General features: G+C 38.6%; 1 protein-coding gene and 1 pseudogene across 5 annotated transcripts in view; one reads left to right on the top strand and one right to left on the bottom strand.

Moving 5' to 3' along the window:
• CTNNA3 (catenin alpha 3) overlaps window positions 1-22,386 on the top strand; it is a 1,675,875-nt gene that overhangs the window by 840,588 nt on the left and 812,901 nt on the right. For all 5 annotated transcript variants that reach the window (XM_070057731.1, XM_070057732.1, XM_017348752.3 and 2 more), the window contains one exon: window positions 22,249-22,329. In XM_070057731.1, the coding sequence (XP_069913832.1) occupies window positions 22,249-22,329 (81 nt within the window). The remainder of the gene's footprint in view (window positions 1-22,248; window positions 22,330-22,386) is intronic.
• LOC103351353 (adenosylhomocysteinase-like) lies at window positions 950-2,817 on the bottom strand (annotated as a pseudogene).

The raw sequence follows: 22,386 nt of genomic DNA, 5'->3' as shown, positions 1-22,386 counted from the left end.
GAATAAATAGAAGTATTTTTACATAATTGCAATAATCTGATATACTGACACATCAACCAAACTTATGAATGGCCTGAGCCTATTTAGTAGATATCTAAATAACAGCTTAAATTCCAAGAATGTTACAGTAATCAATTTGAAACTACTTATAAAATTTAAAATATTTAGTATATAGTATAAAGAATGTGGACTGTACCATTCATGAAATAAAATTTTTTGGTCATCATAATTTTTATTTACCAACTTCATGCTTTCTTTTGATACTCTAAGTAGTATATAAGCATTATAAGCCAAATTAGCATCTTTTTGACCCAGGATTGTGATAGGAACCATCATGTTACAAAGTGATGGCAAATCTATGCCTGCTTTTCAGTTTTGCTGGCCCCGCTCAACCTCTGGTTGCCTCTTATAGAGTTTATTTTGACCCCTGTAAAATGAAGACCAAAAGGACTAATAAGGGCTAACCTCACTCATTATTCTGAGGTTTATGAGAGGACTCAGCACTAAACTAGGCTCTGAGAAATATTCAAGCTTCAACAGTTCCTCTTTGCCCTTTGATAGGGTTCCTTCTCTTCCACCATGGGCTGAGCAACCAGCGAATCTGTAAACCAAGCACATGGGTCTACCACTATAGGCAAGGTGAAGGCCTATCTTGTAAAGTGTATGGGATTTGTCTACACCACTACCAACTTCCAACCTAAGGAAGGACTGACCTAGCAGGTGTAAGACTCCTCAGATAATGATTCCCTATGGATGTCTCCATCGTGACTAGGGCTTGAAGAGGGACCTCTCAGTTTCCTGTGCCATACTTGGAATAATATGATGGATGAGGAATGCAAAGACCTAAGACTGGGTGAGAAGTCCTAGGGAGTCTATAGGGGGCACCACTGACAAGCTAATACCAAAAGTAGGGGCCTGGACACTGGAAGGTGAAGGGTAGACTTGGCTCTCAGTAGTGACAGTGATCAGGCTTGAAAGCAACATCATGGGACATGCTAAAGTACTGGGCTTGCTTCTCAGTCAGCTGGGTCAGGTTCACTTCCAGTTGCCCAGGGTGAGCGTTAGCTGCTGCCACTGCCTCACCCAGCTTCTCGGACAGGAAGTGAACACCAAGAGCATTACTCATCAGAGTGGGTCCTCAGCTCAAGCTGTGCCAGCACCTGCTTCGTGAAGGAGTTGCTCATCACAAAGCTGGGGTGGCTCAAGGCACAACCCAGGTTGACCAACTGATCCTCAGCGGGCAGGATGATGTGTTGCCCATTCTTCAGCCTGTAGCAGTGCAGCTGGGGCCTGATGCTCAACTTCTCCACAGCATTCTCGTTGACCACTTGATGTCAGTCTCCACATTGAAGTATCTGTTGTTATATATGATGACATCATCCTTCAGGTGCTCAAAGTGGCACCCAAGAATGATGTCCATGCAGCCTGTGGTAGTGCCAAAGTGCCAAAGATGTTGTCCATCCACAGTGGTCCACTCCTACCCCTCCATGGCATCCTTCAATGCATTGGTGGAGACGACCTCGGTGATTATGATATTGGCACCTAAATCCCTCAGGGCCTTGGATGTGACCCTTGCCCACACTGCCGTAGCCCGCTACCACTGCCTTCTTGCCTGCAGTTTGACCAGCCTAGACTGGAAGTTGTGGCAATTTGGGTAGTGAACCAGTATGCCTGTAACCCATTTGATGCCATCTGTGAGGGACTCCCAGCAGCCATAGAGTTTGTCAGACTTGCTCTTGGTGATGGAGTCATTGGCACTGATGGTAGGCACCTTCAAGACCCCATTGGCCATAATCTTGTAGAGGTTGTGGACCCCAGTAAAGATCTCCTCAGGGAAGTCCCTGATGCCTGACAGAAGCTTGGGTACTTGGTGTGGATGAGGTTGATGAGGTCATTGCCATCGTACGGAATCATGTTAAGGGGCTTGGGCTTAAAGTAGAGTGCCTGATGTACTACAGGTACTCCTCCTCTGTTTGGTTCTTGCAGGTGTACACTTGAATGCCGGCCTTGGCAATGGCAACCGCTGCATGGTCTTGGGTGGAAAAGATGTTGCAGCTGGACCACTGCACTTCAGCACTCAGGGCAACAGGGTTCTCAGTGAAGATTGCAGTCTCCATGGTCAAGTGCAGGCAGCCGGCCATATGGGTGCCCTTCAGTGGCTTGGAGGCAGAGTGTATCTCCCACATGTACATCAGGGGCTGCACTGTCCAGTGCCTTGTGTCCCCAAGTAGCCAGCCCAAGGCCCTCACATTTAAAGGCAGTTTGTCAGGCCTTCTGCCAATGCTGCTGCAGGTAGTGATGGACATGGGTGAAGGGGGCCGGGACTCGAGCAGGGCTCAGAAATAGGCCTGGCGGAGTGGGACAGGGCATGAAATAAATTTAATGTATCTTTTTCCTCATCTGTAAAATGTAATGGTAATATTCTACCACAAAGTGGCTACTAAACTAGATAAACTACATATATAGGTGAAAATATAGTTCTTAATATATGGTAGATACTGAGAAATGATATAATTATTAGACTTTTTTTAGTTTTAAAAATTTATTTATTTGTTTGAGAGGCTGAGAAATCTCACCCTGATTCACTCCCCATATGCCTGCAAGAACTGGGGTGGGCCAGGGTTGAAGGCAGAAGCCTATTATTCATCCCAGGTCTCCCACATGGGTTTCAGGGATTCCATCCCCCACCCCTCGCTGCATCCCAGAACGCTTTAGCAGAAAGCTGGAATTAGAAGCCAGAACTGCTGGCAAACCTAGGTACTCTGATATGAGAGGCAAGTGTCTTAACAGTTGCTTAACCATGAGGGTAGTTGCCATCCTGACAAGTTTATTTTAAGTTAAAAATTTTAAGCTAAAAACCCCTGTAAGTCAGTTTCATGATCAGGATTTCAAATATATATGTATGTATGTATGTATGTATAGATAGATAGATAGATAGATATAAACCTTATAGATTACCGTTTAACGTCTAGCACTGATAGATGAACCTAGTTATCATATCATCTCCATTATTAATCTGTCTTCTAATTTTTGTGAGCTTTTGACTCAGTTTCTATGTTTATATAATACAATGATTTCTGTGCATATTTAGATTCTTATGTCTCATGTATTCTGCAAGAATAAAATCTACACCCGAAGAAAACCGTTCAAGATTCCTGTGAACTTCGAGAAAGGATAATACCTAAATAGAAGAGCTTTTAGGTAAATTCCTGCTCAGACTTAGGTAACCAAAATGATCTTTATTACTTTGTGTAGAAGACTGTAATCTTTCCTGATAGGATCATTCCTGATAGGATCTTCCATGATTTTGCCTAATATTCTAGCTACTACTACAACTTAGATTTAGATATTTTAAAGAGAAAACAGTTGAAAAACTTGCCAAGTATAATTGACTTGATTTCTGACACTTATAACAGTAAGTAAATTGTGTATGTGTGTGTGCCAGAATTCAAGACAAAGAAGTATAACAGAAAGTGCTGGATATTTGAACAGTGTGTGATTCAGATATTACTATTGTATTTGCTCCATAACCTTACTATTTTAAGTGTGGCTCATGGATTTTTGTGTCAATATCCCCTGGGAGTTGGTTATTCATAGAGAATTTCAGGCCCCAACAAGACCTACAGAGTAAGAGTTTACATTTTAGTAATATACCCAGAAGAGTCTTATGCACAATGAAATTTGAGAAACAGTGCTTTAGACCCTGAAAAATAAAAATAATGTTCTATCTGAATTAATGACACTGGATCTCAAACTAAAAATCATGGAATATGAAAAATATTTGTAGACATCATGAAAGTAGTTGTTCTTATAGTTATTGATTTCAGGAACGTTTTTAAACCTCAAGACCATACCCAATGTAGTTACACATTTTCAAGACAATGTTCCTTTACAAGCTAAATATTAACAGTGATTATAAATTCTTTAATAAAGTGAGATATTTTAAATCAGCATATGCATATTGAAGTTAAATATGCAACTGGTGAAGCATTTTAGAGCTAAATGTGTCATTCTGACTTTTTATAGGTATAATATTACTAGTTACTTTAATTATATTACAAGATAGTCCTATAGAAATATTATTGCTGTCTCACACGCTGTGCTATCTTCTCAGTGAAATTTTATATACTATAGAGTCGTGCAAATAAAGCATATACAGTGTATGAATGTAACACTCAGCTCACTCCTATAAGCTTTGGTAAGATCGTGTTTCTCACACTCTTTCTTGCTATAGAAAGAAAACCTTGGTTGTAATAAGATATATTCAGTCCCAGTATTCTTATAAAAATATCTAGTATCATTATAAAATAAATAGTTTATTCCTTAACCTATCTAATACGTAATTATTGAAACTTCTAAGTGCCAGTCATAAGCTAGGTACTGTGGAGGGGGGGAGTGAACAGAGACGACTCAGTTCTTTTTTTTTAAGATTTATTTATTTATTTGAAAGGCAGAGTTACACAGAGAGAGAAGGAGAGGCAGAGAGAAAGAGGTCTTCCATCCGCTGGTTCACTCCCCAGATGGCTGCAATGGCTGGTGCTGCACTGATCCAAAGCCAGGAACCAGGAGCTTCTTCCAGGTCTCCCACGTGGGTGCAGGGGCCCAATGACATGGACCATCTTTTGCTGTTTTCCCAGGCTACAGCAGAGAGCTGGATCAGAAGTGGAGCAGCCAGGACTTGAACTGGCGCCCATTTGGGATGCTGGTACTGAAAGCAGCAGCTTTACCTGTTATACTACAGCATCAGCCCCGTCTAATTGTTTTTTAATTTTAATGTACCTTTTTTGCTGGGATATCACTTTTTCTATTTTTAACTTTTATTTTTGAATATAAATTTCCAAAGTACAGCTTATGGATTACAATGGCTTCCCCCCCCCATAACTTCCCTCTCACCTGCACCCCTCCCCTTTCCCGCTCCCTCTCCCCTTCCATTCACATCAAGATTCATTTTCAATTCTCTTTATATACAGAAGATCAGTTTAGTATATATTAAGTAAAGATTTCAACAGTTTGCACCCACACAGAAACATAAAGTGAAAAATACTGTTTGAGTACTAGTTATAGCATTAAATCACAATGTACAGCACATTAAGGACAGAGATCCTACATGAGGAGTAAGTGCACAGTGACTCCTGTTGTTGACTTAACAAATTGACACTCTTGTTTATGGCATCAGTAATCACCCTAGGCTCTTGTCATGAGATGCCAAGGCTATGGAAGCCTTTTGAGTTCACCAACTCCGATCATATTTAGACAAGGTCATAGTCAAAGTGGAAGTTCTCTCCTTCTTTCAGAGAAAGTTACCTCCTTATTTGATGACCTGTTCTTTCTACTGGGATCTCACTCACAGAGATCTTTTGCCAGAGTGTCTTGGCTTTCCATGCCTGAAATACTCTCATGGGCTTTTCAGCCGGATCTGAATGCCTTAAGGGCTGATTCTGAGGCCAGAGTGCTGTTTAGGACATCCGCCATTCTATGAGTCTGCTGTGTATCTTGCTTCCCATGTTGGATCGTTCTCTCCCTTTTTTATTCTATTGGTTAGTATTTTCAGACACTGGTCTTGTTTATGTAATCCCTTTGACTCTTAGTCCTATCGTTATGATCAATTGTGAACAGAAATTGATCACTGGGACTAGTGAGATGGCATTGGTACATGCCACCTTGATGGGATTGAATTGGAATCCCCTGGTATGTTTCTAACTCTACCTTTTGGGGCAAGTCAGCTTGAGCATGTCCCAAATTGTACATCTCTTCCCTCTCTTATTCCCACTCTTATATTTAACAGGGATCACTTTTCAGTTACGTTTCAGCACTTAAGAATAACTGTGTATTAATTACAGAATTCAACCAATAGTATTAAGTAGAACAAACAAAAAAAAAAATACTAGGAGGGATATGCTGGCGAGGATGTGGGGAAGAAGGGACACTAATCCACTCTTGTATGTAAACTGGTAAAGCCACTATGGAAGTCAGTCTGGAGATTCCTCAGAAACCTGAATATAACCCTACCATTCCACCCAGCCATCCCAGTCCTTGGAATTTACCCAAAGGAAATGAAATTGGCAAACAAAAAAGCTGTCTGCACATTAATGTTTATTGCAGCTCAATTCACAATATCTAAGACCTGGAATCAACCTAAATGCCCATCAACAGTAGACTGGATAAAGAAATTATGGGATATGTACTCTACAGAATACTATATAGCAATAAAAAACAATGAAATCCAGTCATTTGCAACAAAATGGAGGAATCTGGAAAACATTATGCTGAGTGAAATAAGCCAGTCCCAAAGGGACAAATATCATATATTCTCCCTGATCGGCGACAACTAACAGAGCACAAAAGGGGAAACCTGTTGAAGTGAAATGGACACTATGAGAAATGGTGACTTGATCAGCCCTTGCCCTGACTGTTGATGAACAACTTAATACTTTATCCCTCAGAGAATTTTTTTTGTTTGTTCTACTTAATACTAGGGATATCACTTTTTCTGCATGGGTTCTTTTCAGACAATCTCATCTAAGTTAATTATTTATGGCATATTTATTTTTTAAAAAAGGTTATTTATTTTTTATTTATTTTGAAAGAGGGTGACAGAGAGACAAAGACACAGAGACAGAGAGGGAGAGAGCAAGATAATCCATTCACCTGCTGGCTCACTCCTCCCAGTGGCTGCAATGGCCAGGCTGAAGCCAGGAGCCAGGAGTTTCATTCAGGTTCCACACGTGGGTGACAGGGGTCCATACACTTGGGACATCTTCCACTGCTTTTCCCAGGCCATTTTCAAGAGCCTAGATCAGGAGTGGAGCAACTAGGATTTCAAACAGTGCCTATATGGGATGTTGATGTCACAGGCAGTAACTTTACCAGCTACAACACAACCAGTCCCCTTATGGCTGTACAGAAATAATGTAACATAGCATTTGAAACCTCAGGAGTTAGACACACTTGACCCTGTCACTTTATAGTTGAGTGTTCACATAGAATAAAGTTTGCATCTCTGATTCTTAGTTTTCTTATTTCAAAAACAGAATTATTACATAGTTACTATTGTTCATTGGTTACTAATAATTAATAAAGCCATGGAGAGCTATTAGCAAAATAGTGTCTGTAGAATACTGAATTCATTGCTTGGTACATTATAAGAAACCATTACCAATTGATTCTATTGTTTTTTCTACTATTGCTATTATACAATCTTTGCTAAATTTATAAGTAGATCTTTAACATTTGACATTTTTATTGTTTATATTATTGCTATTCTTCATCCTTTGCTTCACACCCAAATTCTCTGCAAAAATTTTGACCCTGGCTTTACCTCTTAATTATTAAATAATTAACTCTTTATTAGCTCCTTTTTCTTCTTGAGTATTTTCAGGTTGTAGGGGCATAGTAGTGGGGATAAGAGAACTTTCTCTTAGGTAGAAATATCTGCTAATTGAGGCATATGTTTATCAAGTGTTTTCAGTCATGCTTGCAATTGCTCTGGGTCAATTTTAATATCTTTCCCCTTTACTTCTCCCGCAACAATCGCTGACTGAACACTGAAGAGTTAAATATGTAGGTTCTCTAACACTGAAAGGAAAACAGATGCTACTCTGCTTCTCCTAGCCCCCAAGTTCCTCTTGCCCATTGCAGAGCAGTGCTGGGGCTTAGACACCCATATGTGTCAAACATTTTGAAAACAACTATTACTTCTCTCATTCTCACCCACAATGCTGTTTAATTGTCATACACACATGCTAGCTTATACTAACATGGAAAAGATCCCATTTAATTATAGTACCAAAATGTCACAAAAAGCACTGTCTTCTTCCAGGAGTCTGATAAAAAAATTAAGATTTGGGTTCAATGGATTGTATATTTATACAGGGTTAGCAGGAGAAATAGGAAATATTTTTGAGTTTGCTAAATATTCATGAATTTACACTCCACTAATTTGTAGATTTTGGCTTCAGTTACTTTTCATAAGAACAAAAGTGTAGTAAGCATATAGATAGAGAAAAACTGATGTTTTATTTATAAAATGGTAGGAGAAAAACATTTTTTAACAAACTTACAACATATGTAAAAAGTAACACATTTGTTATTTACAGATGACCCAACCAAAATACAAATGTGCAAAGTGTGCAAAGTGGGTCAGTGTTTTGATGTAGTGGGCTAGGCCTCTGCCTGTAGTGCTGTCATCCCATATGGGCACCAGTTCATGTCCTGGCTGCTCCTCCTCTGATCCAGCTCTCTGCTAATGGCAGAGAAAATCGGTAGAAGGTGGCCCAAGTACTTGGGGCCTTACACCCAAGTGGGAGATCCAGAAGAAGTTCCTGGCTCCTGGCTTTGGATCAGACCAGTTGTGTCCATTACAGCCTTTTGGAGAGTGACCCAGAGGATGCAAGAACTCTCTTTCTGTCTCTCCCTCTCTCTGAAATAAATAAATAAATCCTTAAAAATGTGCAATGTGCTTATTGAATTCATACAACTTACCTATTTAATAAAGTACATTAAAACAATCTTTCAAGGATAGCCCGCCTTCAACTGTACATATCTGCAATTATTCTGAATTCCAAAATGCCATGTGTGTAAAATGGTATGTGATCTATGTTCACGCTAAATTTACTGATACCTCTTCTAACCAGGTTTGAGAAGTTGAGAAGATATTTATATGATCGCTGTGTACCAAATATCACTATAGGAGGTGCTTATTGACTACACACACACAGAAAGAGAATTGAAATAGTGAAATATGGCACAGTGAAATATGAAAGTGTCTGCTGTAAACTATTTAGTAATGTTCCTTCAGTACTTGCTGGTACAGTTCTTCGAATGTAGTACTGTGTCTCTCTGTATTTTTTTAAACCTGTAATGTTCTTGCGGCATAATGTTAAATCTGTATTTTATGCCCCATGATTTCTAGCTAGTTCATTTAGCTCTGTTTTTCTGAGGGTGATGGAAGGAGGAGTTAATATCCTCAGCTTTCTAACAGCAGACATGGAAAAGGATCATGTCTGGCTTTAACATTACTGGCTCTCTAAGCCACACCGCAAGAAATATTACAGGCAACAGATAGTTTCATTTTCAATTTAGACACCCATTATTTGATGTTTACAGGCCATTCCTAATTCTGAGTCCAGAATTTATGGTTAGTTCGGGCGATTATCATCACAGCAATCTCCTACAACTGGGCTGCGCTTCGTTGGGAACTTTGCACTGCTCTATCAGTCCTCTCTGACGTCTGGAAGTGATATATAGCACCACGTCCATATCTCCCCTGCTCAGAGAGGCTTGGTTTATGACTCCCCGGATGTCCATCTCTTTCGGGTGGGTAGGCAGTTTGCACTGTCTCAGTGAGGGGGAAAGTTGACCCTTGGGAAAGAAGGTCAATGTCATTAAACAAAATTCTAGCATTCAAGATCTGACTTACTGTGAATCAAACTTGATTATATCATTTATTAAGTCAAACTTATGAAGTTTTTTATTGTTAAAGAATAATGAAGCCCAGGTGTTCCCTTGTTTGCCTTACAAACATAATATGAAGAGTAACATATAAATCTCTTGAAGATATGGTAAAGTAGTGGAAACGACTTCTTAGGATTAATAATGACATTTCAAATGGTTACTTTGTGGTTTTTCTTTTGAATAGACAGTATTTAACTTTGCCTTTCAGACCTGGGTATTCTCCAGGCTGTGTTCAATAGCCTTAATTAAAACTTACTGAAGGGCTTTTAAAATCTCTGCACATTGTTTGTAGAATCGCTCACTGAGTATGAGTTTTTGAAAGGATGTGGTAGAACATGCATCCATTTATCACACATGACATAGCCTGAATGGTATTTCTTTTTTAAACTTGCTGATTGGGGCGAGAATGAGAATATCTTTTGCCACCAATGCTGATCCACTTTTGTATTTTCACTGGGACCTGACACTTGCCCCTTGTCAGAAATGGGAACTAATAAAACCAGACAAGGGTTTGGGCTTGTTCATAAAGGTAACTGAGAGCTTTCTTGAGAATTCACGTCTTTTGCCATGGAAAGGAAAACAAAACAGAGAGCAAAACAGAAAAAAAAAATACCAGATAGAGGGATGGAAAAGACTCTTTTCCAACTTTAGTCCAGTTTCACTGGTGAGGTAAATTCCACTCTGAGGAACCTTCAAACCAGGAATATTCCTCCATTAGTGTTTTCTCTTAAGGAATGACATAAAAATTCACTTCTCCATACGGAACTAACACTAGGAGTCAAGAAACACTGCTAATAGGGACATTTGGTGCATAGTGATGAGATGTGGACAGGACCCCAAGAGGTCTATGCCCACACCCCATTCTATAGAAGAGGAGACTTGAGACCCATAGAGACTGTGTGATTTTCCTAAGCTCAAACATTTCAAAAATGGAAAAGTTAGGACTTAAAACTTCTCCTCTGATAAACTATGTATAGATTATTATCTGTGCACCAGTATTTGAAGGAAAAAAAATTAGATATCTACTTGGAATTAGCTCAAGAACCATCACTTTGACTAATGATTTTTTACAAATATTAAATTTATTGTGCACATTTAAGTTATATAACAATGTTATTAGACACACACATACACACATAGTAAAATGTCTACTAGAGTGGAACAAATGAATATACCCATCATCTCATAGTTACATGTTTTCTTCCCCTGTGGCAAGAGCAGCTTTAATCTACTCATTTAGCAAAAATATCTGAATATAATATGCTAACCACAGTCCTCATGTTTATGGTAGATCTTTTGGCCTGTTAATCCTACATATTTGTTAATTTGTGTCCTTTGACTTCGTTTCCTCCCCACCCCTGTGGTCCTGGTGACCATTGTCTTATTGTCCATCTCTATATATTCATTTTATTTTTTTTAAAGATTCTACATGTAAGTGAAATCATACAGTATTTTTCTTCATTTCTTTGGCTTATTTCATGCAGCACAATATTCTCTAGGTCTATACATACTGTATTAATTGGCAGAATCTCGTACATTTAAAGGCTGAATACTATTGCAGTATGTGTGTGTGTGTGTGTGTGTGTGTGTGTGAAGGGCACCTAGGCTGTTTCTATCATTTGGCTATTGTAGTTAATGCTGCAATTGTTGTGAGAGTGCAGATCTATTAACAAGGCACTGATTTCATTCCCTTTGGGTGTAAATTGCAAAAAAGGGATTGCTTGATCGTGTAGTAGTTTTATGTTTAATTTCTTTGGGAATATTTACACTGTTTCAGTAATGGCTATGCCAATCCGTAGTCCCATCAAGACTGCTTACATGCTCTCTTTCTATACCTTCATACTAATACTTCTTATCTCTTTTCTTGTTGATAATAGGTATCTTAAAAGTCATTATCTTTACTGATTTTGATTTGAATTTCCTTCTGACTAGTGATGTTGAAAACCTTACTCATAGACCTGTTGGCAAATTCATGTCATTTTTATTTTTGTAGAAAGACCTATTCAAATCCTTTGTCCTATTTCAACTGGGTTATGTTTTCTTTCTAATGGAGTATATGAGTTCTTTATAAATCTTAGGTATTTATTCTTTATGGTTACAAGTACTTCACCAGTCCATAGGCTGACTTTTTATTTGGTTGATCATTTCTTTTGCTGTGAAGAAGCTTTTTATTTTAATTAATTTATTTTAGTGAAAAATTTTTTTCAATTAGAGACAGATTGCCACAAGAACTACTTTTTAAAAGATTTATTTATTTAATTATTTTAAAGTCAGACTGAGAGAGAGAGGGGGAGAGGGAGAGGGAGAGCGAGAAGAGAGAGAGAGAGAGAGAGAGAGAGAGATATCTTCTATCTGCTGGTTCACTCCCCAATATTTACAACATCCAGATCTGACCTAAGCCAAAGTCACAAGCCAGGAAATCCATCCTTGTCTCCCACATGGGTGGCAGTGGCTCAAGCAATTGGGACATCTTCTACCATCTTCCTAGACATATTAGCAGGAAAATAGATGGGAAGCAGGACAGCTAGGTCTCAAATCAGCACTCCAGCAAGGGATGTGGGTATAGGCCACAACACCAGTACCAGAAGGATTCTTTAAAAAATTTGATTTGGCTTAATTATTTAAGAGGCAGAGAAATAGAAAGAGAGGAATAGAGAGACAGACAGAGCTCCAGGTGCCTGCAATGACTGGAGGTGAACCAGGCTGAAACGGGGAGCCAGGAATTCAGTCTAGATCTCCCATTTGTGTAACAGAGACCCAGCTTGTTGGCTCTTCACCTACAGCCTTCCAGGGTGTATATTAGCAGAAATTTAGAACTGAAAGCAGAGTTGAGGCTCAAATCTAGTCACTCTGATATGGGATACGTGTGACCCATTGAGTGGCCAAGTCAAACACCAGCACCTGGACACTTTGGGATTTGATGTTCCACTTCTTTGGCTTTGCTTTTATCCACTACCATACTATTTTAATTACTCTCTCTCTCTCTCTCTAGATATATATATATATCTAGAGAGAGAGAGAGAGAGAGAGAGAGAGAGAGAGAGCTGTGCCCATTGGGAAGCATATTGTGGCTGCGATGCTGAGTAAGACGTACTATGGCCTCTTGGCAGCTTTAGCTGTGAAACATCACTGACAATTCTGAATACTTCAATGCTTTAGGCTGTAAGAGTTTGTGGCAGTTTGGTTGTTAGGATCCTCAGAGGCAAGAAAAAACATTTCTAGTTGTCTTTGGTCTTTTGTGTCACTTTTTCTCTTCTAATCAGTAATTATAAGGTAATTGTCAAAACTCCTATCTTGATTTTAATCCTCTGATTTCTCACAGTTCAGGCCTAATGTAGACTGGACACCTGTGATTGAAAGAGAACTTAGTTAGCTTTTCTTTTTCTTTTCTCTTCTGTCCTGGGAGCAAGTGGAGGAAGGAGAAGTGAAGAGAACAGGAAAGGTATTTCTGGTTCATTGGATGTTGAAAGCTGAGTTTTTCCTGCATTTGCTTCATCCATTTGTGTCAGGAAGAGTAAATATGGTACACCAAGCTTGTGATTTGAGGAGAATGTATTAAAGGGCCTATCTATGTAGGTGTGGATAAACCAACAGAGGCTAGAGCAAGACTCAAGGCGGCAACCATGAAAGTCTTGCCTTCCCATCCTGTAGGAAAAAGGGAAAAAAGGGTATTGGAGCCTGAGAGTGCAGCTTTTTCAGCATGATGGCCTGACGACTGAAACGACTTGCAATGGCAACCAGAAAATAAATGCTGCAACTTTGCTCTTCGCCCACTCTTTCATGCCTCCTTACGGCCAAAGCCACCTAAAAGTGGAGTGCAATCTTTGTGGGAATAGGGGCAAAGGGGTTGGTTTAAAAGGATGGTGAATGTATCCATGGGTTCACATGCAGAAGTGGGATTTGATACTTTGAGATTCCCCAGAGAAACAAATGAAACAGGATGCATAAAAGGGGTCTTCAAAAGGCTCAAGAAATGTGTATTATTGATTAATTCCATTTTTCCACAAGCTTTTTATTTAAAGAAACATTTATTTATTTCAAAGGCAGAGTGGCAGAGAGAGAGAGAGAGCGCGCGCGAAAGGTAGAGACATAGAGAGATCTTCCATCCACTGGCTAACTCTCCATATGGCCACGACGGGCTAGGCTAAAGTCAGGAGCCTAGAACTCTTTCTGGGTCTCCCACATGAGTGACAGGTTTATAAGTACTTGGGCCATCTTCTGCTACTTCTCCAGGCTTATTAGCGTGGAGCTGGATTGGAAGTGGAGCACCCATAATTGAACCTGCACTTAGACAAGATGGCAGCATTGCAGGTGGTGGGTTAAACCACTGAACCACAATGGGGGCCCATTCCACAAACCTTTTAAATCCCTCTTGTACTGACATGCTTTGAGAAGATTTGTTGTGAGAAGCAGCTCATCTGATGATGAGGGCTGAGAAGTACCATGATTAGCCATCTGTAAACTAGAGAAAACTGGTGACTAGAGAAAGCTGGTGATGTAATTACCTGCACATCAAAATGACTGAGAACAGGAACCACTAATGTATATATTATCTTTGGATCCTGCCCTGGGCCTATGCAAAACCTCCAGTTTTGAACCTAGTTCCTTTATTGTTTATAGAAGCAGTTTCTGACCTAGAAGCTAGAAAGATCTGAAATTCGTTAGAACAGGGGTCACAGTAAGTTAGTTTGGTGTTGAATCACTGAAATTAACAAACTGTATCTCTTAAATTTTTTGCGTTTAGTAACAGTCAATTCTAGAGTTTGCAGAGTTTGAGTGGAGGAGGGTAAACTAGCAGGAAGAGAAGAAAAATGAGGCAGATCATCACAAAATAAGATGTGCTGAAGTGAAAATACTGAGGGAGCCAGTGATTTTAGAAAACAAAGCATCAGGTTACACTTTTTCAGTTTCTTCCAATTATCCAACAACTCTGGTTTGAGAACACAGGCAACACAGAACAGAGTTCTCCGTAATTAATGAGTCCCTTTCTAGATGCCTGTCAACAAGAGAACTCGAGCACCCCTCTCTTCAGAGCTGGGAGAGACCTTATAGAACATTCTGTGTTCACATTTGGGCCTCCATTTACAAATGCTATGGAGATTTGAGTAACAACAGTGATTCTACTTAGCTAAGCTTACCCAGAGAACTTATTTCAGATACATATTTTCAGATCCACAGATTAGATTTAATTCTCATACTGTTTATATTGTACATTCATATAGGAAATCATGGTAATACTCTTGAATAGAAACACTAATTGAATAGAATATTTGATAGCTAACAGAATAGAAGTGTATTGCTTTTGCTAATAATATAATAAGTGATTGTATTAGTAGTGATTGTATTATATTCAAATAGTTTGAATATTATTTACTATTAACATAAGTTTGGATTACCACACTCCCATTTATTCATTTTGTCTGCAGTTATTGAGTACCAGATGTTATAGCAGATATTAAGATTATAGTTAAGATGTGATCATTTAAAAGATGAGGTAGAGTATAAATGAAAGATGAAATGTTTTGCAGGTGTTATACTTGAAATATGTGTAAATCAATAGAAGCAAAAATATTTTTAATTTTCATTTATTTTATTACTCTGAGGCTGGGGAGAGTCAGAAAAGGTGATATAAAGAATGAAGTAGGGGCTGACATTGTGATGGAGTAGGTGAAGCCCCTCCTAGTGACACCTGCATCCCATATGGAGGCAAATGGGTGTCCCGGCTGCTCCACTTTCAATCCAACTCGCTGCTACTGGCCAGGGAAGAGCAGTGAAAGATGGCCCAAGTACCTGGAGCCCTGTAACCCCTGGTGGAGACCTGGAAGATGCTTTTGGCTCCTGGCTTTGGCTTTACCCAGCCCTAGCTGTTGCAGCTTTCTGGGGAGTGAAACAGCAAATGGACTCTCTTTCTCTCTCTCTCTTTCTCTCTCTCTCTCTTTCTGCTTCTCTAATGCTACTTTTCAAATAAATAAATAATTTTTAAATGAAATAATTGCACTGAGCTCAAATGATGAATTAACAGTAGCCATCAAGTATGGAGCTCAGGTTCAAATTCAGCGTTAATTGACTCCATAAATGTATTCTGCTCATTACATTTTAGGGGTTCAGCACATTCAAGTTGTTATTGTACGGTGGGTTAAATCTGAGACGGGACTCGGCATTACCCTTTCCACCTTCTATTGTGTATCCTCCTAAGGCAGGACACACTCACTGAACTTCATTTTCTTCGTATTACAAATGTGTGAAGAATTATTGTGAATAGCATTGTAGAGAACGTACATGAAGTGCTTCATATGGTATACATTTGACAGAATGTTGGTTGCTCTTCATTGACCCCCAGTCCTACCCCAGAAGTAAGCCACATGGGCATGGCATCATACTTTCCCAAAGGATTCAAAAGTTGAAGACGTTTACAGTCTTAAAGATACTTCCCTTGATAGCTAAATGATTCTATCCTTATACAGCTATTTTTTTAACCTCATTTAAAATCTCGGAGTTAATTTTCAGTTTGTTTTGCTTTCATTTTCATAGCACAGACCTTGTTTCAGAAAGATTAGTTAGCATGCTCACCATCAGGGTGTCTTCCTGACATGCTATTCAATACAGTGGGATTCTAAAAGAAGAGATTTCATTTTTATGCTTGTCTACTTGTATGTCTTTCATGTCTGAAAAATGTGCACTAGGATCTGGTACTCTGCTATTTGTTAAGAATAAAATATTTTTAAAGCTATTTCTGCAGACAAGAACTAAGTTTAAGGCCATCATATTTCATCTTTACCATGAAATAAAGATTTTACACTTAAGGCGAAATATGTCATTTTAAAAGGTTGAATATAATGGCACAGATTTAAAAAAATAAAAACAAAACATAACAAAACACAAACAAAAACATTTGCTTGCTATTTAATTTCTATGTAAGACTCATCTGTACCAACATTTTCATTTAATTATGAACTAGATGCATTTTCATTTGCTTTAAACTTTGTTCCTTAGCAGTTGAGGCTTCATAGTTTTCTGGGGTGATCATCATGGCCTTCCTATCAAACATATTTTATTTATTACCACTTTAGTTCCATACTGTAGATAAAAGTTTCAACAGTTTCAGTGGCTGTTTATGCAAGAAACGGTACAACAAAAGTAACATATTCTACAGTTCTTCCTTTTAGAGAACATGACCCTTTTATAAAATTTTAAAGTTAGAAAAGTATATAGGAACAATTTGGGAAAAGTCTTTGCTATATGAGTTTGGGAATTAAGGCCCAGAAATGAGATTTGCCTAAGTCTTATCTAGTCTTTCATTTCTCCATTTATTCAACAAGCAATGTTTTAGCTCCTACTGCATGCAAAGCACTGTGCTAGTTGCTGTGTGCGACAAAACATGTGTAAGAGATTTCTCTTTCCCTCAAGGGATGTACAGTTTAGTGAGATAATGCTTAAGGGTAATCAATTAACCATAGGACACATACAAATCAAGTGAACTCTATATAAGGCCTTCAACAATTCCCAAACTGAAATCATCATTCTTGTGCTGACTTGGCTTTCCCTTTGAAATGATATTTTCAGTTCATAGCACCATCATCCAGTCAGCCATCAATGCTGGAAACCCGGACACCATCATAGATTGTTCCATTTCCTTCACTTGCCAGTGTCTGCCACTCATTATCTTACCCAGTTTTCTATACAGAATATTAAGTCTGTCATTTTTCTCTTTCTTGACTACCACTGCACTATTTTTACACTTTTTATTTCTCTTGTGGATTATTGCAGTGACTATCTTACTGGTTATTTCTGTTCTTGATCTCCTTGAATTCATTGTATAGACATTAAAGCCAGTTTAACATGAGTGGCTTTCTCTATTAGTCACCTGCCTGAATGCAGTGATTCCCAATTGTTTATACTGTCAACCCCAGTTCTTAGTGTTGCAAAAACCTCCATCATCAAGCCTCCCCTCACAGCTTTTATGTTGGCTACCAAACACTCTGTAAGGACCTTTGCCTTTACTCATGATATCTGTGTCTCCCTGAGTGGACATTTTCCTCCTCTTCACCTGGCTAAGTCCTATATATCCTTTAATATTCAATTATTTCCTTCTCAGGGACCCTCCTTCATCTCAAAAGTAAGTGCTGATCTCATCAATTCACGTGCCGCTCTAGCTAACTCCATTGAGTATTGTGTTTGCATCTGTTTCCAGCACTGAACGTGCGTCCCTCATGGAGAAGCACTAGGTCTAACATATCATTGTTCCTTCATATAGTTCATGGCCTGTAGTAGATAATAAATATTTATTGAGCTGTTTATTATACCAGATTTGGAAAAGGAAGTATAGAAATATAAGAAAATATCATGGAAGAGAGTGATTACTTATAACTGAGAAGGTCAACAAAGGCTCTATGTAAATTTTAATAATTGGCTTGCATCCTGAAAGATACTCACAATCAAAAGTAGGGGGCAAGAAATGAAAAGGGGTTTTCTACAGGCACAATTGCTGAGTTGTGATCGGCATAGAGTACAAAGAGCCCATTAAAGTATCTCATTAGTGATTGAAAGGTAAATGTGAGAGCAGATCACGTGAGGTCTTGCACATATTAAATAAGGATTTGTTCCTAATTTCATCAGCAGAAGCGATTAATGAAGGGTTTTAGAACACAGACATCAAGTTTCTGTAATAGAGAGTAAGCACCCAAAGGGCTGAGCTTTTTTGTTTTGTTCGTTTACTACTCACTGTTTTATTTTAATCTGATTGAAAATTACTTGCATAAAAATAGAAACTCATATATTTGAATAATCAATAAATATATGCTGTCCTATAGATCTTTCTGCAGCAGTGGCCATTTTTGATATTTGTGATACAATACAGTAGCCGCTAGGCATATGTGGCTATTGAGTGCTTTAAAATGAACTAAGGAACTGAACTCTAATGTCATTTATTTTAATTAATATATTCTTAAATTTAATAGCCACTTGTGACTATTGGCCACCATATTGGACAACACAATGTCACAAAGTTCTTCCCAGGAGGGTCCCAAAAGAAAACAGATGGAGCACTCGAGTAGGATAATTCAAGGACAGTTTATTTATAAACAGACTTTTTCCAAATGTGTAAGCAGCTTTAAAGGAATCACTGAGAGAGTGCAATTAACTGCAGTTAGTTACATAGGAGCAATGGTGAGGTGGAATTACTGGGCAGACTCATAGTTGAGATGATAGAGATGTGAGCCTTGATCACATTGGAAGGGTATATATAAAATGAAGTGATAGTTTTAATGAAATTTCACTGAATGAAGTTCATGCTGAGAGCTGTTCTTTTCAATTAACATCCTTTGTGGCAGTTTACTTGCTTGCTTCCCCTGTCCAGTGCTGCTCCGTGCCGTGTTTTGTTGGTGTCCTTTTCTCGCCACTCCAGTGTAAGTGGTCCCTTTTCCATTAGCAGGGCTGTGCTGACTTAATGATGTTTCCTAGTAAGGATTCCTTTAAAAGAATCATCCTCTTTTCTTAGCACTTGGGATAGAGGCAGATTCTGCCTGTTATCTGTGGTTGTGTTTTAATATCCTTCCCTTTCTATCCTTTATAATAGCACACACAATTCACCTTCAGTCCTAGCTCCTTGCCTGATGATTTGTTCAGGCTTGGAAAAAAAAAGAAGGAATGAGGGCCTTTAAAAAGATGGGACTATTTCTCCTTGCTTTATTTATTTTTATGCCACGCAAAAAGTACAAAGAGGCATAAAATGGCTTGACTGAAGTAAAATAAATCAAGATAAATACAGCATAGGTTCAATAAAAGGTTGGAGATGAAAGGAGAGGCGATGGTATTTGGGGGTGGGGGCCTGCAGGGGAAAAAGAAGGAAGGATTTTGTACTTTGTCTAATAATGGGCCTGATTATCACCTAAAGAACAAAATGTCTTTGACCCAAAGCAGCATTTCAAACTAAGGTTAAGTTCTGGTAGAAATTAGGAAATCATCTTTGTAGTCCTTATTGAATCTCTTCACGCTGTCACTTCCTGTCATCCTTTATTAAACTTTTGTATGCTTCTGTTGCTAGTTCTGAGAAGGTTGACATCTTTTACTTGTTCTGATGAATGACGCTACAGAAAATAGTTTTTACAGCCAAGACAACAGGAGTCTCATATTATTTTTGATAGTGCATGTGTGTGTGTGTGTATGTGTGTGTGTGTGTGTGTGTATGCATTTGATTTCTTTATCTGCCCCTCTCTTGCTTCTTGTGAACTATCTCTGCTTTCATGAAGTGGAAAGAGATAAACAAGAGGTAACAGTACAAGAAACCAGAAAACAAATGCTAGGCTCTTTAGGAGAAACGGAGAACTCAAAGCTCATCTGTATCTGCTTATGCCATTGCTGTATGTGGCCCTGAGTTAACTCTGCATTTTTCCACTGCTAGTTTGGAGAACACTGTGTAGGAACTGTGGTGATGGCCACAACTTTTGTCTGAATAATCACCACCATTTCTCTGATATCCAGAATTTAATTTGTGCTCAAGGGAATGACCTAATCCAGTGATCTCCCGCTCCTGCCACCCTTTTCTCCCCTCTTTGCTCTCTAGGCACAGTTTTCATCGGATACACATTCCATAATCTCTTTAAAATAAAATATGCTAAAGTTATTAGTGGTGCTTTTGTCTTCACATAGGAGACAACTGGAAATCCATGGTGCCAATTTTTGCTTGTCATCATTTCTAAGAGCTGATACTGGAATTTAGAACAAATAGTTCCACTGATGCCAAGCATCTTGCAGTTCATAGGATGATCTCAAAACCTGATCACTTTCATACCTTAAATGTCAATAATGCTACTGCTGAAAAAAATCTAGGCCTTTTTGAGTTTTAGGTGGCAGTCAACAACTTTAGCTAACAGAGGACTTTAGCTATACCTTGAGGGCTAAATGCTAAAATCTCCAGAGTTATATTATGACACCCTCCTGGCAAATAGTAGGGCCCTAATACACCTGTGTTGTACTTTGAATCAAGTTATGCATTTACACACTAATAAACTCTGTTCAATAATTCCAATGTAAGTTGCTATCAGAGAAACACTCCAGATATATTTACCAATATCAAGATCAAATAAAACATTAATTGTGTTCAGCATGCACAGAACAAGTATACTGAGAAGTGTTCAAAATGCATTGGAACAAGGAGAGGTGAGAATTTGTTTTTGAGTAGATTTGTTGGAGGAATTTTTGGTAGAAACCATTGAGGAATAGGTCGGATTTTATTTGTTTTGGGAGATGCTATCCTAAAAGTACCTCACACTAACCGATTGCACAACTGGAGCCGTGGGAGATGTTCCCTTATGTCAAAGGTACATTTTATGTAAGAACTTAGGGGAAGAGATAGAAAATTATAGGTATGTTGCTACCATAAATGTGGAAGGAGGTAAAACTAAAAATGTAGTTTACACTTTGTGTAAGTAGATGACTCAAATTCTTAAGGAGGTTTTTCACTTGAAGGTATGGATCTTAGCTTGAGGTTAGTTGTTGGGAATAGTGTCTGACCTACTACCTAATGCTCTATACATTGACTCAGTTTCCTTTTTCATGGAGTCCATGCTGTAAACTACCTCAGTGTTCAGTTGTTTAAGCTTCCTTTCCTGGGGCAGGCTCTGTGGAGCAGCAGGTTAACGTGCTGACCTGAAGCGCCAGCATCCCATATGGGCGCCGTTTCTAGTCCTGGGTGCAATTCTTCCTATCCAGCTCTCTGCTATGGCCTGGGAAAGCAGTAGAAGATGGCCCAAGTGTTGGGCCCCTGCACCTGCGTGGTAGACCCGGAAGAAGCTCCTGGCTCCTGGCTTCGGATTGGCGAAACTCTGGCCGTTGTGGCCAATTGGGGAGTGAATCAATGGATGGAAGACCTCTCTCTCTCCTCTTTCCACCTCTCCATCTCTCTGTGTAACTCTGACTTTCAAATAAATAAATAAATCTTTTAAAAATAAAATAAACCTGCCTTCCTGGTTTTCAAGGTCTCATTGAGCCCTTTTCCGTTTATTAAATAAAATAGCAACAATTTTCCTACAGGTGAATCACATAATGATTTTAACAGTCTTATATATATCACTGAAAAAGTATGATTATATTCAATCCAATTGTCTTCCATAAAAAAATGCAGAAAATACCAACTGAGGTGACTCTATATGTTAACAGCCTTTGATTAGGTTAAGGATATAGTAGAGCAAATTGTTCTGCTCAAAGAATGAAAAGGTATTGCACAAATTATCTTAAAGAGCCAAAAACAGCATCCAGTTCTTACTTAAAACAATTTGTTCTTGGAATATTGTCAGCTAAAATTGTGGTCAACTTTTGCGAATTGTATGAATTTGCACTGCATATTTTATTTAGTGTTTAGCAAACTCAAATATGGCTTTGCATAACTTACACAATACTCTATGAAAATGACTTCAGAAACTCCCACAGAAGTTGACAAATTGGGCATCTAATGCTTTTAAGCTAATTGCATGCTTAGCAGTTAAAGAGTTGACTTGTTAAGAAAGAAGATAGGATTTTCATGGGGATAATGCTGTGCCTACTGCCACATTGAATCTAACCCAACCCTATATCAGAAATATTGAAGAAGCCTAGAGAAGAAAATAATGTGAACTTTAATCACCATTCTACTTACTCTTTAGTGAGATGTTCATGAATCATATGCAATAACATAACCATTTTGAAACCTATTCTTAAATTTCCAAGCTGTTATTTTCAGGAAATTTAGAAAGTAAATTGCTAAGTGATAAAGAGTAATTTGAGACCATTGCTTATGTCATTGTTTTTTCTTCCCTGCAGACTGGAAGAAAGGAAAGAAGTAATACCCTGAATGTTGCTATAGACAACATGTGCAAGAAGACAAGGGACCTTCGCAGACAGGTAAAGAAAAAGGGAGAAAAGAAGACACAAATGTGCAAAATGAAAGTTTTACCCATG

Source organism: Oryctolagus cuniculus, chromosome 15 (assembly GCF_964237555.1).
Source record: "Oryctolagus cuniculus chromosome 15, mOryCun1.1, whole genome shotgun sequence".
NCBI classification, from domain to species: domain Eukaryota; kingdom Metazoa; phylum Chordata; class Mammalia; order Lagomorpha; family Leporidae; genus Oryctolagus; species Oryctolagus cuniculus.
The sequence above is the reverse complement of the archived record's forward strand: the minus strand, read 5'-3'. Positions and strand labels throughout refer to the sequence as shown.